General features: G+C 31.1%; 1 protein-coding gene across 1 annotated transcript in view; it reads right to left on the minus strand.

Moving 5' to 3' along the window:
• Positions 1 to 422: 422 nt before the first annotated feature.
• Smp_149770 (putative g-protein coupled receptor fragment) overlaps positions 423 to 15782 on the minus strand; it is a gene marked incomplete at both ends in the record, with an annotated part of 36374 nt that continues 21014 nt past the window's right edge. The window contains 2 exons of the mRNA XM_018796584.1: positions 423 to 763; positions 2255 to 2762. Coding sequence (XP_018651712.1) covers positions 423 to 763; positions 2255 to 2762 — 849 coding nt within the window. The remainder of the gene's footprint in view (positions 764 to 2254; positions 2763 to 15782) is intronic.

A 15782-nucleotide genomic window follows, 5' to 3' on the forward strand; every position in this document is an offset into this window, starting at 1 on the left:
TTATATTATTAATTATTATCGGGATCATCTCTATACATATTTATGATATATGGAATGTTTTCGTTATAATTGTTAAAAAACAAAAATAATAGTAACCCCTCAATTGATAACCTTCTTCAATTCATTAAAATTCATAGTATCTATGTAGATATTATAAAATAAAACAAAGCAGATTAATGCAAATGATCATTTATAAACATAATGAACTGATTGTGGTATGTTTGTTTGTTTATTTATTTATTGATTTTTTTTATAAATTTTTATTGTAGGGTTGTGGGGGGGGGTAAATTTACAATCAAAAGAGAGTACTTTCCTTTATTTATTCTTCTCTTTTTCTTTTCTTTTCTTTCTCTTTTTTCTTTTTTTTTCATTTCATTAACATTAATGAAACATTTTATTAATATCCATGGTAACATAATTAATTATCGTGATAATGAACGTAAATTATAACGTCCAAATAAAATTTTTCTAAATGCATTACGAAAATCTGGTGAAAATATTGTATATATAATTGGATTTAATAATGAATTAGAATAACCTAACCATAATATCATACTTTGACCAAATTTTGTTATATTTAAATTATTTATAAATGGTGATATTAATGCAACAATAAAAAATGGTAACCAACATAATAAAAAACACCCAGTTATAATAGCTAATGTTAATATTGCTTTACGTTCACGTTTAGCTTCTAAACGTTCACGATTTACTTGTGTTTGTTGTATTGGAATTAAATTGGATGTTATAGTTATATCATCATCTTTTAATGTTAATGATGTAGTTAATGTTGTTGGGGTAAGTAATTGCATTTTTATATTATTATTATTTTGATTAGTTGTAGTTAATGTCATTGTATCTGGGTTAATATTAGATGGTAAGTTGGATGTAGATTGAGTTACTATATGTTTATTATTATTATAAACATTATTATTATTATTGTTACCATGTAAATTAAACATATGACATAATTTCTTGCGTAAATTCAATTGATTCTTTGATGGTTTCATTGAGATATCATTACCAGTTCTCATATTATTCTTACTACTATTATTAGTATAGTTAATTATGGTAGTAGTAGTGATAGTCGGGCTAATAGTATTCTGTTTATAATATGAATGTGATAGCTTAGAAGTTGGATCTATTGACTGTAAATACAGTTCATTATTATTACTCGAAGTTACGTAATCTGATGTGTAATTTTTATGTTTATCTATACAACAATATGATAAATGTTTCCGATGATTTATGATTGAATTTTTATCTTGTATTAAATTCAATTGATTGACTGGATACGATTTAGGATGATGATTTGAAGAAGTTGATGTACAAGAACAACATGGATAAAAACATTTCAGTCTATTTAAGTAGTGATTTTGAACTTTACTTGATTGTTTTAAACCATTCCGTTTATGATTTTTATTAGATTTATGAAGTCGTTTATGAGAATGATGATGATGATGAATACGATGATGTAGATTATGATTATGTTGATGTCTATGATGATGATGATGATGATTTTGTTGTCGATAAGATGAAAATTCTGAAAATGAAGAAGATGGTGTTGATGGTAATGGTGAAGAAGAAGATGTTGATGATGATGATGATGATGACCATATAATTGAATTTGTATGTTCTATAGATGATTCAATAGATTGAGAATTGGAATTAGTTATTTCAGTGAAAAATGTACTAGAATTATTTAAATGTATAAGAATTGATGGAGCTGAATATCTATATTTAGATAATAATGTTTGTTTAAATGGATCAAAGTTAATTATATAGTTAAGGTCATTGAAAGAATTAAATCTTTGAACTTGTTTATATACATTCAATGTATAATCAGTATTAATAGAATGTTGTTTATGACAATAATGTAATAGAATAGGTTTTGTATAATTAGGATTCTTATTCATATTATCATTAGACTGGTAATAATTGGATTTAGTTTCCATGTCATCTACATATGGTATAGTAGATACTTTAATATTATTAAATTGATTTATACAATTGTTGTTATGATTAATATTATGTTTATTATTCATCATTACTATGGTTGGTATCTCTGTAAGAGTAATTGTTTTTCTTCCAATCATTGTACAATCTGTATCGGCTACTTGGGATGATGATGGATTCTCTTGATTAGTATTATTATTACTATTATTATTATTACTATTTAAATAAGGATTATTTCTAGCAGGAACTAATTTAACAGAGTTTCTATTTTTGCTATCTCGACAACAATAACACCAACATGTGTTTAAATGATGTCTGAATGAATATTGACGGTGTTGTTGTTGTTGTTGTTTAGATTGTGGTTGCTTCCATTGACTCATACATAAATTACTTGTTCCTGATTGTTTAAATGCTGAACGTCTAATACGTGCTCTAGCCACTTGATAAATTCTTGCATATATGCCTATAATAAATATCATTGGCATATAGAATGCACCAATATTTGAAAATACTGTATAACCATGTTCTTGATTAATTCGACAACTTGGTGGTTCATTTAAATTTAAATCAGATGTATAACTACCATAATTATATGATCTTGTAGTATGAAATCTTGCTGGAATTGAAATTAATACAGATAAAAACCAAAATATTCCAATCATAATTCCTATTCGACGACCTGTTCTTCGACGAATATATTCTGCATTTGTTACAGCCCAATAACGATCTAATGCTATACCGACTAAATGAAGTATTGATGCTGTACAACAAAGTACATCGGAACATACCCAGAAATCACATAATGCCTCACCTAAAATCATTGGAAGTAAAATTTTTGATAAACATGAATTAAATAAGACTTTATTATATTATGAATTAAATATTGTAGAAGCTTTTAATATTTAATCGTTTCCCATTATAATAAAGTTATCATCTAAACATATTGAATGTGAGATAAATATTACCAACGGGATTGTTTAATGGTCCTACAATATCAACCTATTTACTCAAGTTAAACATGTAAATCATCTCTTGCCAACTAAGTAGTCTAAATCGTTTGTCAATTTCCAATGAAACTATAATTGAGTAAGGTTGAGGAGTGTCATAATTAGATAAAACAGCTAATCAAACCTTACTTATTCTCAATGATCGCCTAAGTAATTTCAGTCTATAATGTTCAACTTCAAATCTAACGATCACGGTAACATTTTATAATAATATTGTTTTCAGCAGATGAATAAAAACTAAACTAGAGATTTCTTATATTATCGTCAAACTAAAGTTCAATATTAGTTTTGATGCTGAATAATATATTTCTCTGATCTTTATAAATAGTTATTAAGTGACTATTGGTTTTAATGTTCCCTAAAATATTAACCAGGCATTTTAAATTTATTACTTGAATTCACGAATCGATCTAGGCTGATCCACCATTGAAAACCTGGAAGCATTGGATAGCAGTTTCGCCCTAGTGTGGGACCTCTCAGCAGTTCTCATTCACGATCCCTCACACAGGACTCAAACCCAAGACCTTCTGTCTCGCACACAAACGGCTAACCTCTAGACCACTGAACCGGCACTCGAAGGTGTTAATGTCTAAATTCAGTTGGTCCATAATATTGGGCAACACTTCATGCGTTATCTGAAGTGGATAAGCGTCTCCAGCCGACACTAATTGTACCCCGTTGGTCAAGGCTTACCATTAAGAACTCCAAGAAATCTGTCTTGAAAAGAGTCACTATACAAATTGAACAGTAGTAAAACTTAACTAAATAATAAATATTAATTATAAGAAGGGGTTTTGTGGATATTCTAGTACTTTTGAATAGTCGAATTCATGAGTCGAATAAAGCTAGATCACCATTGAAAACCTGGAAGCGTTGGATGGCCGTTTCATTCTAGTATGGGACCCTCAACAGTGAGCATCCACACTCCTGCCCCGTGAGAGTCAACCCGAAGGCCTATCAGTCTCGTGCATGAACGCTTAAGATCAAGACTACTGAGCTGGCATCTAACGGAGTGCTATACTAAGACAAAACGGCCATCTAGTGCTTCCAGGTTTATTCATGATAGTCTAGCTTCAATGGACTCATGAATTCAACTATAAAATTAACAAATATTTGAATAATATCAGAAGGGTTTTGTAGATATTATAGTGAGTTCAGTAGTTGAGATTATGAGTCAGTTGAAACTAGACCACCATAAAAAACCTAGAAGCACTGGACGGCAGTTTCCTCCTATTATGGGACTCCTCAGCGGGGCACGTCCACAATATCGCCTCGTGAGATTCAAACCCAGGACCTATCGGCCTCGCGCGCGAACGCTTAACCTCTAGACCTTTGAGCTGGGTGGCATCAAACGGTGTTAATGTCTAACTTCAACTTATTCACGTAATTGAGCGACACATCCACTATTGTCTTCAGTGATTTACTATCTCACAACAGACCCGATAGAACTCCACTGGTAACTGCTTCTAATGTCACGAGGCAGGATCATGAATGGGCACTGCTGAGGAGTCCCACAATAGGAAAAAACGGCAGTTCAGTGCTTCCAAGTTTTTTCACCATATTCTAACTCCAATTAACTCATGATCTCAACTATTGAAATTAATTCCTTGAGAAGATATTTGAAAACAAAAACAAACCAAAAAAATGGTTATTCTTATTTTTATCATTGAAATTTAACTAAACATTCCTATTTTTATGACAACTTAATCATAATTTATTAAATTCAAATTGTAAAATTTAATATTTTGAACTTTTCAAAAACAAACAAAAAATGAAGGAAAATCGAAAAATAAATTTTCCAAAATTATCTTAATTATTATTTTTTTTTTTGAAAATTATTTCAATAAATCAGTTTACTTTATTTTTCCGTTTTTTTTCCTTAGTTTTATGGTTAATAATATAATTTGATCATAATAGAAAATCCTTAATATGAACAAAAGTGTATAATACTACTATTGAAGATTTATATATATATATATAAATATTCATTGTTCAATTATTATATTATTGTCAAAATGTCTAAAATGAACTTTTTATGGTTAAAAACTAATCAATTTGAATATTATTTTATTATTTTAAAAAGATATTGTTTAGTTCATATAGAACAAGAGAAAAACAGTATTGAAGTAAACATTTCCTTGTAGAGATTGTTTGTGTTTTTTTGATCGAGATCATAAGTCGATTAATGTTAGACCACTTTTGAAAACCTGTAAGCACTAGATGGTTGTTTCGTTCTATTATGGAGGCCCTCATCAGTGCGTATTCATGATCCCGCTCCGGAGATTCAAAACCAACGTTATATCCCGTGGAGATTTATGAATGGTAACTCTAAGGACCATTTATGGACCAATATGATATGTATATTTCCTATTCTATAATTGTTAAGTAACCAAATTATTCATATTCGTGTTCCTCTTATTATAAGCTTTATTTTGACCTATGAACTATTATTATACGATTTACCATTCTTGAGTTATCCTCAGTTCATTAATTACTGTTCCCCCTATTCACAACCACATTTGGTCAAATGTTGTATAAATGTTCTTTTCTATTTTATGGTACGATGTGGTCAGTTTGCTTGGTATATAAACCCAATATGTTTGAGAATAATGATTGATATTATAGAGGCTGTTATTGGTGTTCTGGACTTAACTGGTTGGGCGAGGCAGGAAGCACGACCGATAAGTACTCACGACTGCTCACACATTTTTTTGTGTATCATTGCTCTGATCGATCATTCGCTCCTCTCTGATTGGCAGGGATCAGCACGTTCATACATCAAATAGGGTACGCACGCACTCACACGTTATAACACCCAAGACCTTCAGTGTTAATATCTAACGTGGATTTGTTGGAGTTGAACATTTATTGAAACACCGTTTGATGCCGGCACTGTGGTCTAGAGGTTAAGTGTTCGCGTGTGAGACTGAAGGTCTTGTGTCCGAATCCTGTGTGCGAAATCGTAGATTCCCACTGATAAGGAGTTTTGTAATAGGACGAAACGGTCATCCAATGCTTCCAGGGTTTCAATGATGGTCTAACGTATATTGATTCATGGTCTTAATCAAAACAAAGTTTTGTTGTCAATGTATGGCGTTATTGAAATTCATTTTATTTTATCTTGAAAGAAACAATATATTTAAAAATTGGTAAAATACTAGAAAGATAAAAACAGCTACAATGGCATACAGTACATGTTACTTGTCATGTAAGAAAAGGTTGAAGATGCTCTGGATGTTTTTTATTTTTCAGAGTTTTGTGTTGTTTTTCTACGATACTGCAATTTATAATTAACGGGTTTGTAACTGTATAGAATATATATATTTATACACCCTGAAATGATGATTGAAATATATCAGAAGGGGTATTTTGTGGAGATTTTAGTAATTTTATAGCTGAAATCATGAGTCAATTAAAGTTAAACCACCATAGAAAACCTGTAATCACCGGGCCGCCGTTTCGTTTTATAGTGGGACTCTTTAGCAGTGCGCATCGACAATCCCATCTCTCAAGATCAAACTCAGAACCTATCAATCTCGCGCGCGAATGTTTTACAGACAGTTAATATATTGTACATTTGGATTTTCTGTTATCCTGGAATATATAATCGAGATCTTAAGAAGTGGACCTATTTCGTATAATGTCACAATATAGTTAAAGCGAACTCCACATAGGTTTGTTTCTATTTCACTGAGTTGTGACAAACCAGATATATTATCTTGTTCATAACACATGTGTACCACAGTCTAATCTCGAAAGATTCATGTTCATATATATATATATATATATATATACCTTTTGTTGTTAGATAATTAACTTTTAATCTAATCTAGAGGATAAGACTGTAGTAAAATCTATTAAACCAAATTAAATTGTTTGTTTACATGTTGGATATTAAAAATTATGATCAAAATCTTCATCTGACGATCCTGATAATGATTTGCATAAATTAGTAGAATGTAAACAAGTAAATATTATACAATTTAGTGACGTTAGTTTATCTTTTATTCATTGTAAATTGATTGATTGTTAACAATGTATAGCATTTATTCCCAATTTATATAACATATCCTTGTATGAGCTTTATTCAATATTGTATAGCTTAATTCAAAGTTATTACTGCAAATGATCTGTCTCTTTTGACATACGTAGATCCTATATGGATCGCCTCGATATTAAGGAATAAAGTCGCACATGTTGACTTTTAAACACTATCCAAATCTGTTTATAATGCTTACAACTAGCTGTCTAAACTCAGTAACTCAGTGAATAACGTGATGGCATTTAAATTGAATGGTATTGGGTTCACGTCATGTAGTGGGCATCAACACTGGGATGCATGTACATCTATCTTACTATTAGCATTGAAGACAAAGCGTACATCCTGGGTTTCACTACTAACCATCACCCAACTCTGCTTATAATTATTTTTTTTTGTTATACAAACCAATCCAATTAGTGACACTAAGATCAAAATACATAAACACTAATATATGTAAAATATATAGCTTCTAGATAAAAGACGCGATTATGATATTGTTAGATGCTCACATACAATCATCCTTGAACTTTAATTTTTAGATGAATAATAAAATTCCATCATTTGAGTAAATCTTATATCTTTCCAGATATTCTGATCATTATTAAACTTAGAAACATCATCCATAATATCAACCATTCCAACAAAATCTTTAAGCCATGATTTATTTACTTCATAATTGAAATATCTATATAACTCGATCACTAAGATGTAATGTCACATTTTATTGTCTTTTAAACTATATAGAAATGAAATAGGTATACCCTCTCCATCTTTATCAAATATGTATATTTGAATTCCATTAATGTCAATTCGCATTAATCTTCACTTACGTAATCTAATGAGTTTCATCGCCATATAATAATAAATAAATCAAAGTTGTATATTGACATAACTTATATCTTTTCATTATTATTACAACAAGTAATTACATAATTTGTACTGAGTACGTCATAGTCATAATGAGACTGTAATTTACTGTACTGTAATTGTTCAGACGCTAATTCATCTATAATAATAATAATAATAATGATACTTATATCTGATCTAACAATTGAAAAATAGATACCTAATTATAGAATAGAAAAAAAGTACACCATTACTAATGAGGCTATACAATATACACTGAATGAGATACATGAAGGAAACCGAGAACAAAAATCAAAAAACAAATTGTTATTATGACATAGTTACTATTAGAATATAAATTGTTTAGGAACTACATATAGTATAGGTATAGAATTAGGATAATAACACTGGTATAATAAGAATTACATCTCCGTTATTTATTATATATACAGGATATAATAATGTATTGTTATTTACGGATTGATTTTAATAGAAAAACCGGTTTGTGTAAATTGTTCAATTATTAAGTTAGTTTTGATTGCATAAATTAATGTAGTTCCATCTATAGGAAGTATTGTAATAGACATTGAGGATAACAGGCTGTATATGAACATGGCACAGTATGTAGATAAGTAATAACTAACTTGTAAATAAGACCTAAACTATATATGTTCAATTGTACATTCATATTGTTGGTTTACACTAGCTAGGAGCCGTAAATTTATGTAGAAACAAATATTTAACACATACTGGCTTTCAACGATTCTAAGCCGATATTGCTTTGATAATGAAAAACGATGGCTTTTTGTTTTAAGAATTTATTTGAACACAAGCATTATCACAAAGAAGCACCAAATATATGTTCCACACAAATTATACCATTTGGGGGCTGTAATACTGACTGGACGCTCAAATATATGCAAGTGTTGGTTTAAGGGGGTCACATCCCGAGCCTTTGACTTAGAGTTCGAATCCATAAGGTAGTGGAGCAACGTCAGGAGATACCGTCACATGGTAGCCACTCACCAACAATATTTTCGTACGCCATTTGTTTCCTTAGGATCCTAGAGCCTATGTACACCATTGGTTTGGAATCAGGGTTTTCCAACTCCCCTAGGTGGATCCTCCGATCCACCAACTCGGTTAAAGAGCCAGACATTCAATTTTTGTCCCCTCAATTTAGTAAACTACACCGCCGTAAGAAGGCAATGAGTGAGACTTCTCTGTTAGTGGTTGTATGCACGTGGCCATGTGAGAGCGTTTCAAGAGGGAGATCTGGCTTACCCCCCCTCTCAGCTGTGCCAGAGCATTTTGGAGCTTTTGTTTTGAGAAACATTCTATCAAGGTTCTAATATTCCTATCTTGAATTCAGATTATTTCATTGATTTGATGTAGAAATAAACATCGAGTTGAAAACTTCAATGCCTTTTCTCTACTGAACATTGGTTATAAATGAAAACTTTATTTTATCCAAGACTCCGAAATTATAACGTCAAAAATCACACCGTTCCGACATTTTTAATTGTTCATTACATAGATAACAGTAATTCGCAATTAGTCATGATAATTACGTTTATTCATTTACAAAACTAAAATTGTTTTGAAACTAATTACCTTCTAGTTCTGAGAAGTACTTCAAATTACACCGAATGATAGTTCAACACATAATACTTTATACATTAGTTAATTAGTAATGAACGTCTAAGGTTACTCAGTGTTTTCAGGGAATAAATATTTCTCTAGACTTTAGATCATTACTACTTATTTGGTAATATTTTTAGAGCTAATATCAGTTCATTATAAATCATAACTTTCGACCATCTGAACTTAACAAAAAACAAAACTAGTTGGGTTCCACCATGTCTAGTGTGAGATAACTATCCACCTTAAGTAAAGGAAGGTACTCGCACAACATCATGAACTCACTGGAGTTAGACGTACATACCAATGACTGTAGTCTCAGAGGTCTAGAAGTTAAGTACTCGCACAGGAGATCAAAGGTACTAGGTTTAATTTGTAATCGTTGCATAGATAAGCTTTTCTGAAGTGTATTATACTCAGAAGATACAGCTATTCAATCCTTCCTAGTTATAGATAGTTGTGTATCCAGGACTAATTTATGATGAAACATGTGAAAGTTAACCATCTCTACAATACTCCCGTACTAAAAAATAATTGATCAATTTATATTTGAACAATGTCCATTACACTAAATTTTTTTCTAAAAAAAAATATACAATAATTATTTTTTATGGTTGAAAGCATGAGTCAATTGAAGCTAGATCACCAAGACAAAACCTAGAAGCACTGGACGGCCGTTTCGTTCTACTATGTGACTCCTCAACAGTGTGCATCCACAACCTCAGCTCGTGAGATTCGAGCTCAGGACCTTCCAAGTTTTCTTTGATGGTCTAGCTTCAATCGACTCATGCTTTCAACTATGCAAATACTAAATCTCCACAAAAACCCCCTTCTAATTATTTTTTTTTAATCAATTTGAAAATTATTTACGTAAACATTTTAAATTCATTTTCAAAAAAACAAAAAATTTTTTTTCTTTTTGTTTACCAAAAAAAAACAATTTCTATGATACCTAAATAACTAGAGGCAAAAAAAGGAAATATATAATAACAACTTTTTTCTTCTTTTTTTTCTTTTTAATCTTAAAATCAATGATTTAATTGTCTCATTTTATTGACAAATTTTTTTTTTAAATTTTAGATATTGACAAAACAAAAAGAACAAAATTTCTTGAAAAGAAACTGAGTTACCTCATCATAATTATGTTAAATTCATTTTTTGGACAATTTAGAAGTAAGGAATTCATATCACATTCATTATTTTCATAGTATTACTGAATTGAAAGAATATAATAGTAGTATTGTAGTATTCAAGAAAACGAATGAGGATAACTGACTGTATTTAGGCACAAAACTATAGAATATTTCAGTAAAATAAAAGAACCATATAGTCAAATAAGATCATGGGATAGACAAACAATTTCCTCCATTGTGAAACATCTGGTTGAAACTGGTCATAAGGTTGACATCAAATCAACGTTTGTAGTGTTGTACAATAGCCTTCAAGGACGTATACTAAAGTTTATTGAAGCCTTGGCTATACGGAAATTGAAACCCCCTTTTTTGTGTTCAAAAACAATTTGTTCTTACCTTTAACCTACCCTGGTAATGCTGATTTATTATCCAGAGTAGTCATCACATTGTTTTTGTGTACTTTATTTACTTTCTTACCTTAACCTGTCTAGTTGACCTTTTAATTTTCATATAAAAATGTCTTAACAAGTATATGTGTTATCAGATTGTTCGAAATGTATTGCGCAAATATATCACATAATTCTGATAAACGTCGTCTTCTCATTGCATTATCGAAACTTATCAAAGGGACTAATTGTTTTAAACCATATAGTAAATACTTAATTTGCAAACTATCAATCAATTGTCTCAATCTTGACCTTTCCTTCGGCAAATATTAGTCCATCGTCTCCGATTATTATTGTTCATGAGTTTTCATACCGATTGCGTTTCGTTCCCATTCTTTCGTTATTGATCTTCTACTGAAATGCATTCACTGACTGACCATCGCTATATTACTACTTATGTGGATATATGTAACCTACACCACAGTATTATATTATTTTTTGTTCAAAATTTGTAAACTTGTTATTTTGTTCTGTTACTTTCTTAATACTTCAATATTTCATACACAATACTCTGAAAACATATTTCTGTATACAAGCTGGAAATGAAGTTTATAACATACGTTTCATCTTGTTTGAAGCTCATTAAAGAGGTATACTCGCATTTCAATGTTAATGTATACAGTGAAATTCGAACCGCCGGTTCATCATATTAAAAAAACACCATCATAGTCTCCACTAGGTTATGAACTGATGATAATAGATATGATAGAAGAGTTTATGTACAGTCTGCATTGATTAGGTGATTGATTCGTATACATTTGTTCCGATTGTTATATCCCCTGGTGAATTATGAATGGTAACTCTGAGGACCATTTATGGACCAATGTAATATGTACATTTCCTATTGTATAATTGTTGTATCGTTAGCTTTATTTTGACCTTTGACCTATTATTATACGATTCTTGAGTTATCATCAGTCTATCGATTACTGTTCCCCTATTCACAGCCACATTCGGCCAATTATTGTACAAATGTTATTTTCTATTTTATGGTACGATGTGGTCTGTTTGGTTTGTATATAAACCCAGTTTGCATGTGAATAATGATTCATATTGCCGAGGCTGTTATTGGTGTTGTGGACTTAACTGTCTGGGCTAGGCAGATAGGAGGACTGACAAGTAATCAAGACAGCTCATACGATTTTATATAATTATTGTCTGGTCAATAAATTCACTCCTCTCTATTTGGGCGTTCATATATTAAAAGGGCACTCACGCGCAAGCAATCGTTATAACACCGATAATCTAAGTTATTGATATTAATATGTGCAAAGTAATTAGAATCATACAATTCGCAATTTTTACAATATCGTTTTCAATGAGGTCCTCGTCATGCTTTATGCCAATATACCGTTATATTCATATACATATACGACGTTATTAAACCAATCAAGGGTATCGTCACACTTGATCAATAAATGGTCATGTAATAGACAGAAGTAGGTCATTTTTTCCCATTATTAATTATGATAAACACGTTTTTATATATCGTTGAATTTCAGTAGTTTACTATTTAAGTAATATTGAAAATAATAAAAAAATTGTTTCGTCAATAAAATGATTTGGCATGCACCTTTACTATCAATTAATATATATGTTAGGGATTATTATACTTCATTGTACTGTGATGACAACAAGAACAACCATGCTTCCAAAAATCTCTCAATTAATAGATAGATAAACTTAAGATTGACTGAATGAAATTATTTGAAATTATCTTGTTTTGTAATACCATTTATTCACTAGGTGGCCCAGTTTAGTTGTTAAACAATCAAAATTATAAGGCTTAACTGCTAGTAAAGTTCAATTTTATAACGATTTCGATTCATGTAAACCATAGCTTTCATTCAAATAGAAAAATGTACATGTCTGGTAATGCTTCATTTGTTGATATGCAGGTATATTTGTAAACAAGAGATTATCAGTATGAGGTTTATGAAGTTAATTAAATTTTATTCAGGTCACCTGTCAGTAATAAAGAATGTACCAACATAAAATGATGTAAGATGGTCATGCAACATCTCAGACTGAATAAATTTAGAACTACATACCACTGGACCGCGGCCCACTGGTCTAAAGATTAAGTGTTCACTCAAGAGACTGAACGTTCTGGATTCAATAACTGTTTGATTTGTGATTGCACATTTCTGAGGAGTTTCACACTGATGTACGTTACGTATATTGACAGACATAAGTAGTAACATAAGTCGGAAGTGGAATGCCTGGCAGCAGAAAGTTAACAAGATCGAATTAAAGTGAACAGGGATGTAAATAGAGAGTGATTGTAATAACAAAAGGAATGAAGGGACAAGGAAGTTCATAAGAGGCAATTGGTGGAAGATGCACAAATTAAGTATTGAATATACGGTTTTTATATTCCATGATGACACTCTGTAATTTTGTATCAAACAATATATTGGTCTCCCTCACTTAAGTCTTTGTTCACTGCACCAGTGCTTCCAGGTTTTTAATAGTTGTCCAAATCAAATCAGTTTGTTATCTCAGATACGACCAGTAATTGCTGAATCGACTGGAGTAAGATCGACATATGGAATTGATTCTAACCAATAGTGTGATACAAATATTCACATCTTAAGACGGATTATAGATTCTTAATTATATTATATGGTAAATATGTGTTAACACATCAAGTTATTATTATCGTTAAATATAAGTCAGTTCAATTTATACAAATCTGATCGTTAATCTAACTGTAAATAAATCATCTGAAATGTGGTGAATTCACAAATCATATTGATTGAAGTTAGAAGTCAAATAAATTATTACCACCGGTCTTTGGTATTTTGCTTCACGCCTTTACTCTTGTGGTCAGATTATCACTTAAGCTTAGTCTGAGATTATTAGAATCGTTTAGGAGATCAAATCGGTAGTTCAATTAGCAGACTTACCAATTTCAAGAAGTAGGTCAAGGCTTGAAAGATTAGACAAAGTAAATTGGTGACCTCTGAAAAATTATATACTGGGAAATATGAGTGTTAAAATTCACTTTAAATGTATAAATTGTGAAGAAGACAGGGAGAAGAAGGGTATGAAGAACTCGGAAAATTTTCAGTTAAGTCTTATGAAGTCATGGAATGGACAGGTGTATTGAAAGCTTGTTTTAAATACAGAAACTGAGGCTGCTAACCCGAATCCTTATTTATCTGCTATATGAATATGACAAAATCAAACCAATTAAGAAAACTTAATGGCATACGATAAACCACTTAGGAAATTTCGTTTCTAATTACTAAGGGAACATTACCGACCAAGTAGGATAGTATAGAGTTGCGTATCGAATTTGTCTTTTGACAAACAATGAAAGGAAGTTCACCGCAACTTGTTTACTGATTTATATGGTCATAGTTGGATTGGTAAATACAAATAGATATGACAAAATCAAGTAACTTATGCTTTAATTAAAGAGCCTCCATGCTTATCTTGATTCCCATGATTGGTTTAATATTTCTTGTATGCCCACACAAATATTATCATGTATATAAGGTAAAGGCTGGTAAAGATAATATCATCCACTTATATTTTTTATTGTAATGTAGATTTATATTTAATGTTCAGAGATATTTCAGTAACTGAATTTATAATCTCAATAATCAGTGGATTATCATTACATTCAATGAGACATTAATGAATGCTAATCATAGCAACTAACAAATCTTACGTTGGAAATCGTGAAAATGACATCCTAAAATTATTGTTAAGTGACATTAAAACTTGTGGCCTTTGCTGATTTAATCGAGTGTTCAGTCATTCCAACTGTCAAATTTAACCATGGATGGCGAAAAATTATTACTTAGCCGAAATCGTAGGTTGCACAATATTGTGAATTGATTGAAGCTAGACATCAACACTGTTGGATGGCGGTTCAGTGGTCTAGAGATTAAACGTTCGCTCAAGGGTTCAGGGCTCAGTTTCCGGATGCGAAGTTATAGATGCATACTGCTGTGACGTTCCGTACTGCAAGAGTTACAGGCTTTTAATAGTGATCTACTTAAGATTAATTTGTGATTTATGAAATCTAACTTTATATACACTAAAGTCAAACACATATTACAATGACAAAATGATTGAACGGCAAAATAAATTGTTCACAATAATTATGAATTTGATGTTACAATATAAATTAGCCTCTGAAGTGGTAAACTTCCTACATCAATAATAAAAGGGGCAAAAAAGTTTATTTTTGTTTCTTATATCCTGTCAGTATTGTTTAAGCGTAGATCCATGAAGGATAATTTCAAAAATGTCGAACAACTATTGAAATAACTTATATAAAACAGAAAAAGGGGCTCGATTACTCAAGTCTTATTCGTCTGTCAAATTATTATTATTAGGACAAGTGATCATAGAAATACCCTACCCTTTTCCTAAAAGTTATAAATCATCACTGAATTAAAGATGGATAGTGGCTAGCAGCGGAATCCACGACGCGCGTCAAGTCCTATTTCGGACTCTCCAGCTGGATATACCTGCATCACAGTTGATGTTCACTCTGGGACTCGAACCCAGTAACTTTCGCTTCAAACGCCATCGCGTCATCCACTCGACCACTGAGTCCTGATAGCCACTTGCTTATGAAATGGAGTGAGGTTGAAATTTATTTTGTATTGTTTGTTTGGATCTTCAGTATGTGGTTTCTGGAGGTAATTAAATTTGTTTGTTTGAATCTTCCCATCGATGTGTTAGGACGACA

The sequence above is a fragment of the Schistosoma mansoni genome, chromosome 4, assembly GCF_000237925.1.
Source record: "Schistosoma mansoni strain Puerto Rico chromosome 4, complete genome".
Taxonomy (NCBI): domain Eukaryota; kingdom Metazoa; phylum Platyhelminthes; class Trematoda; order Strigeidida; family Schistosomatidae; genus Schistosoma; species Schistosoma mansoni.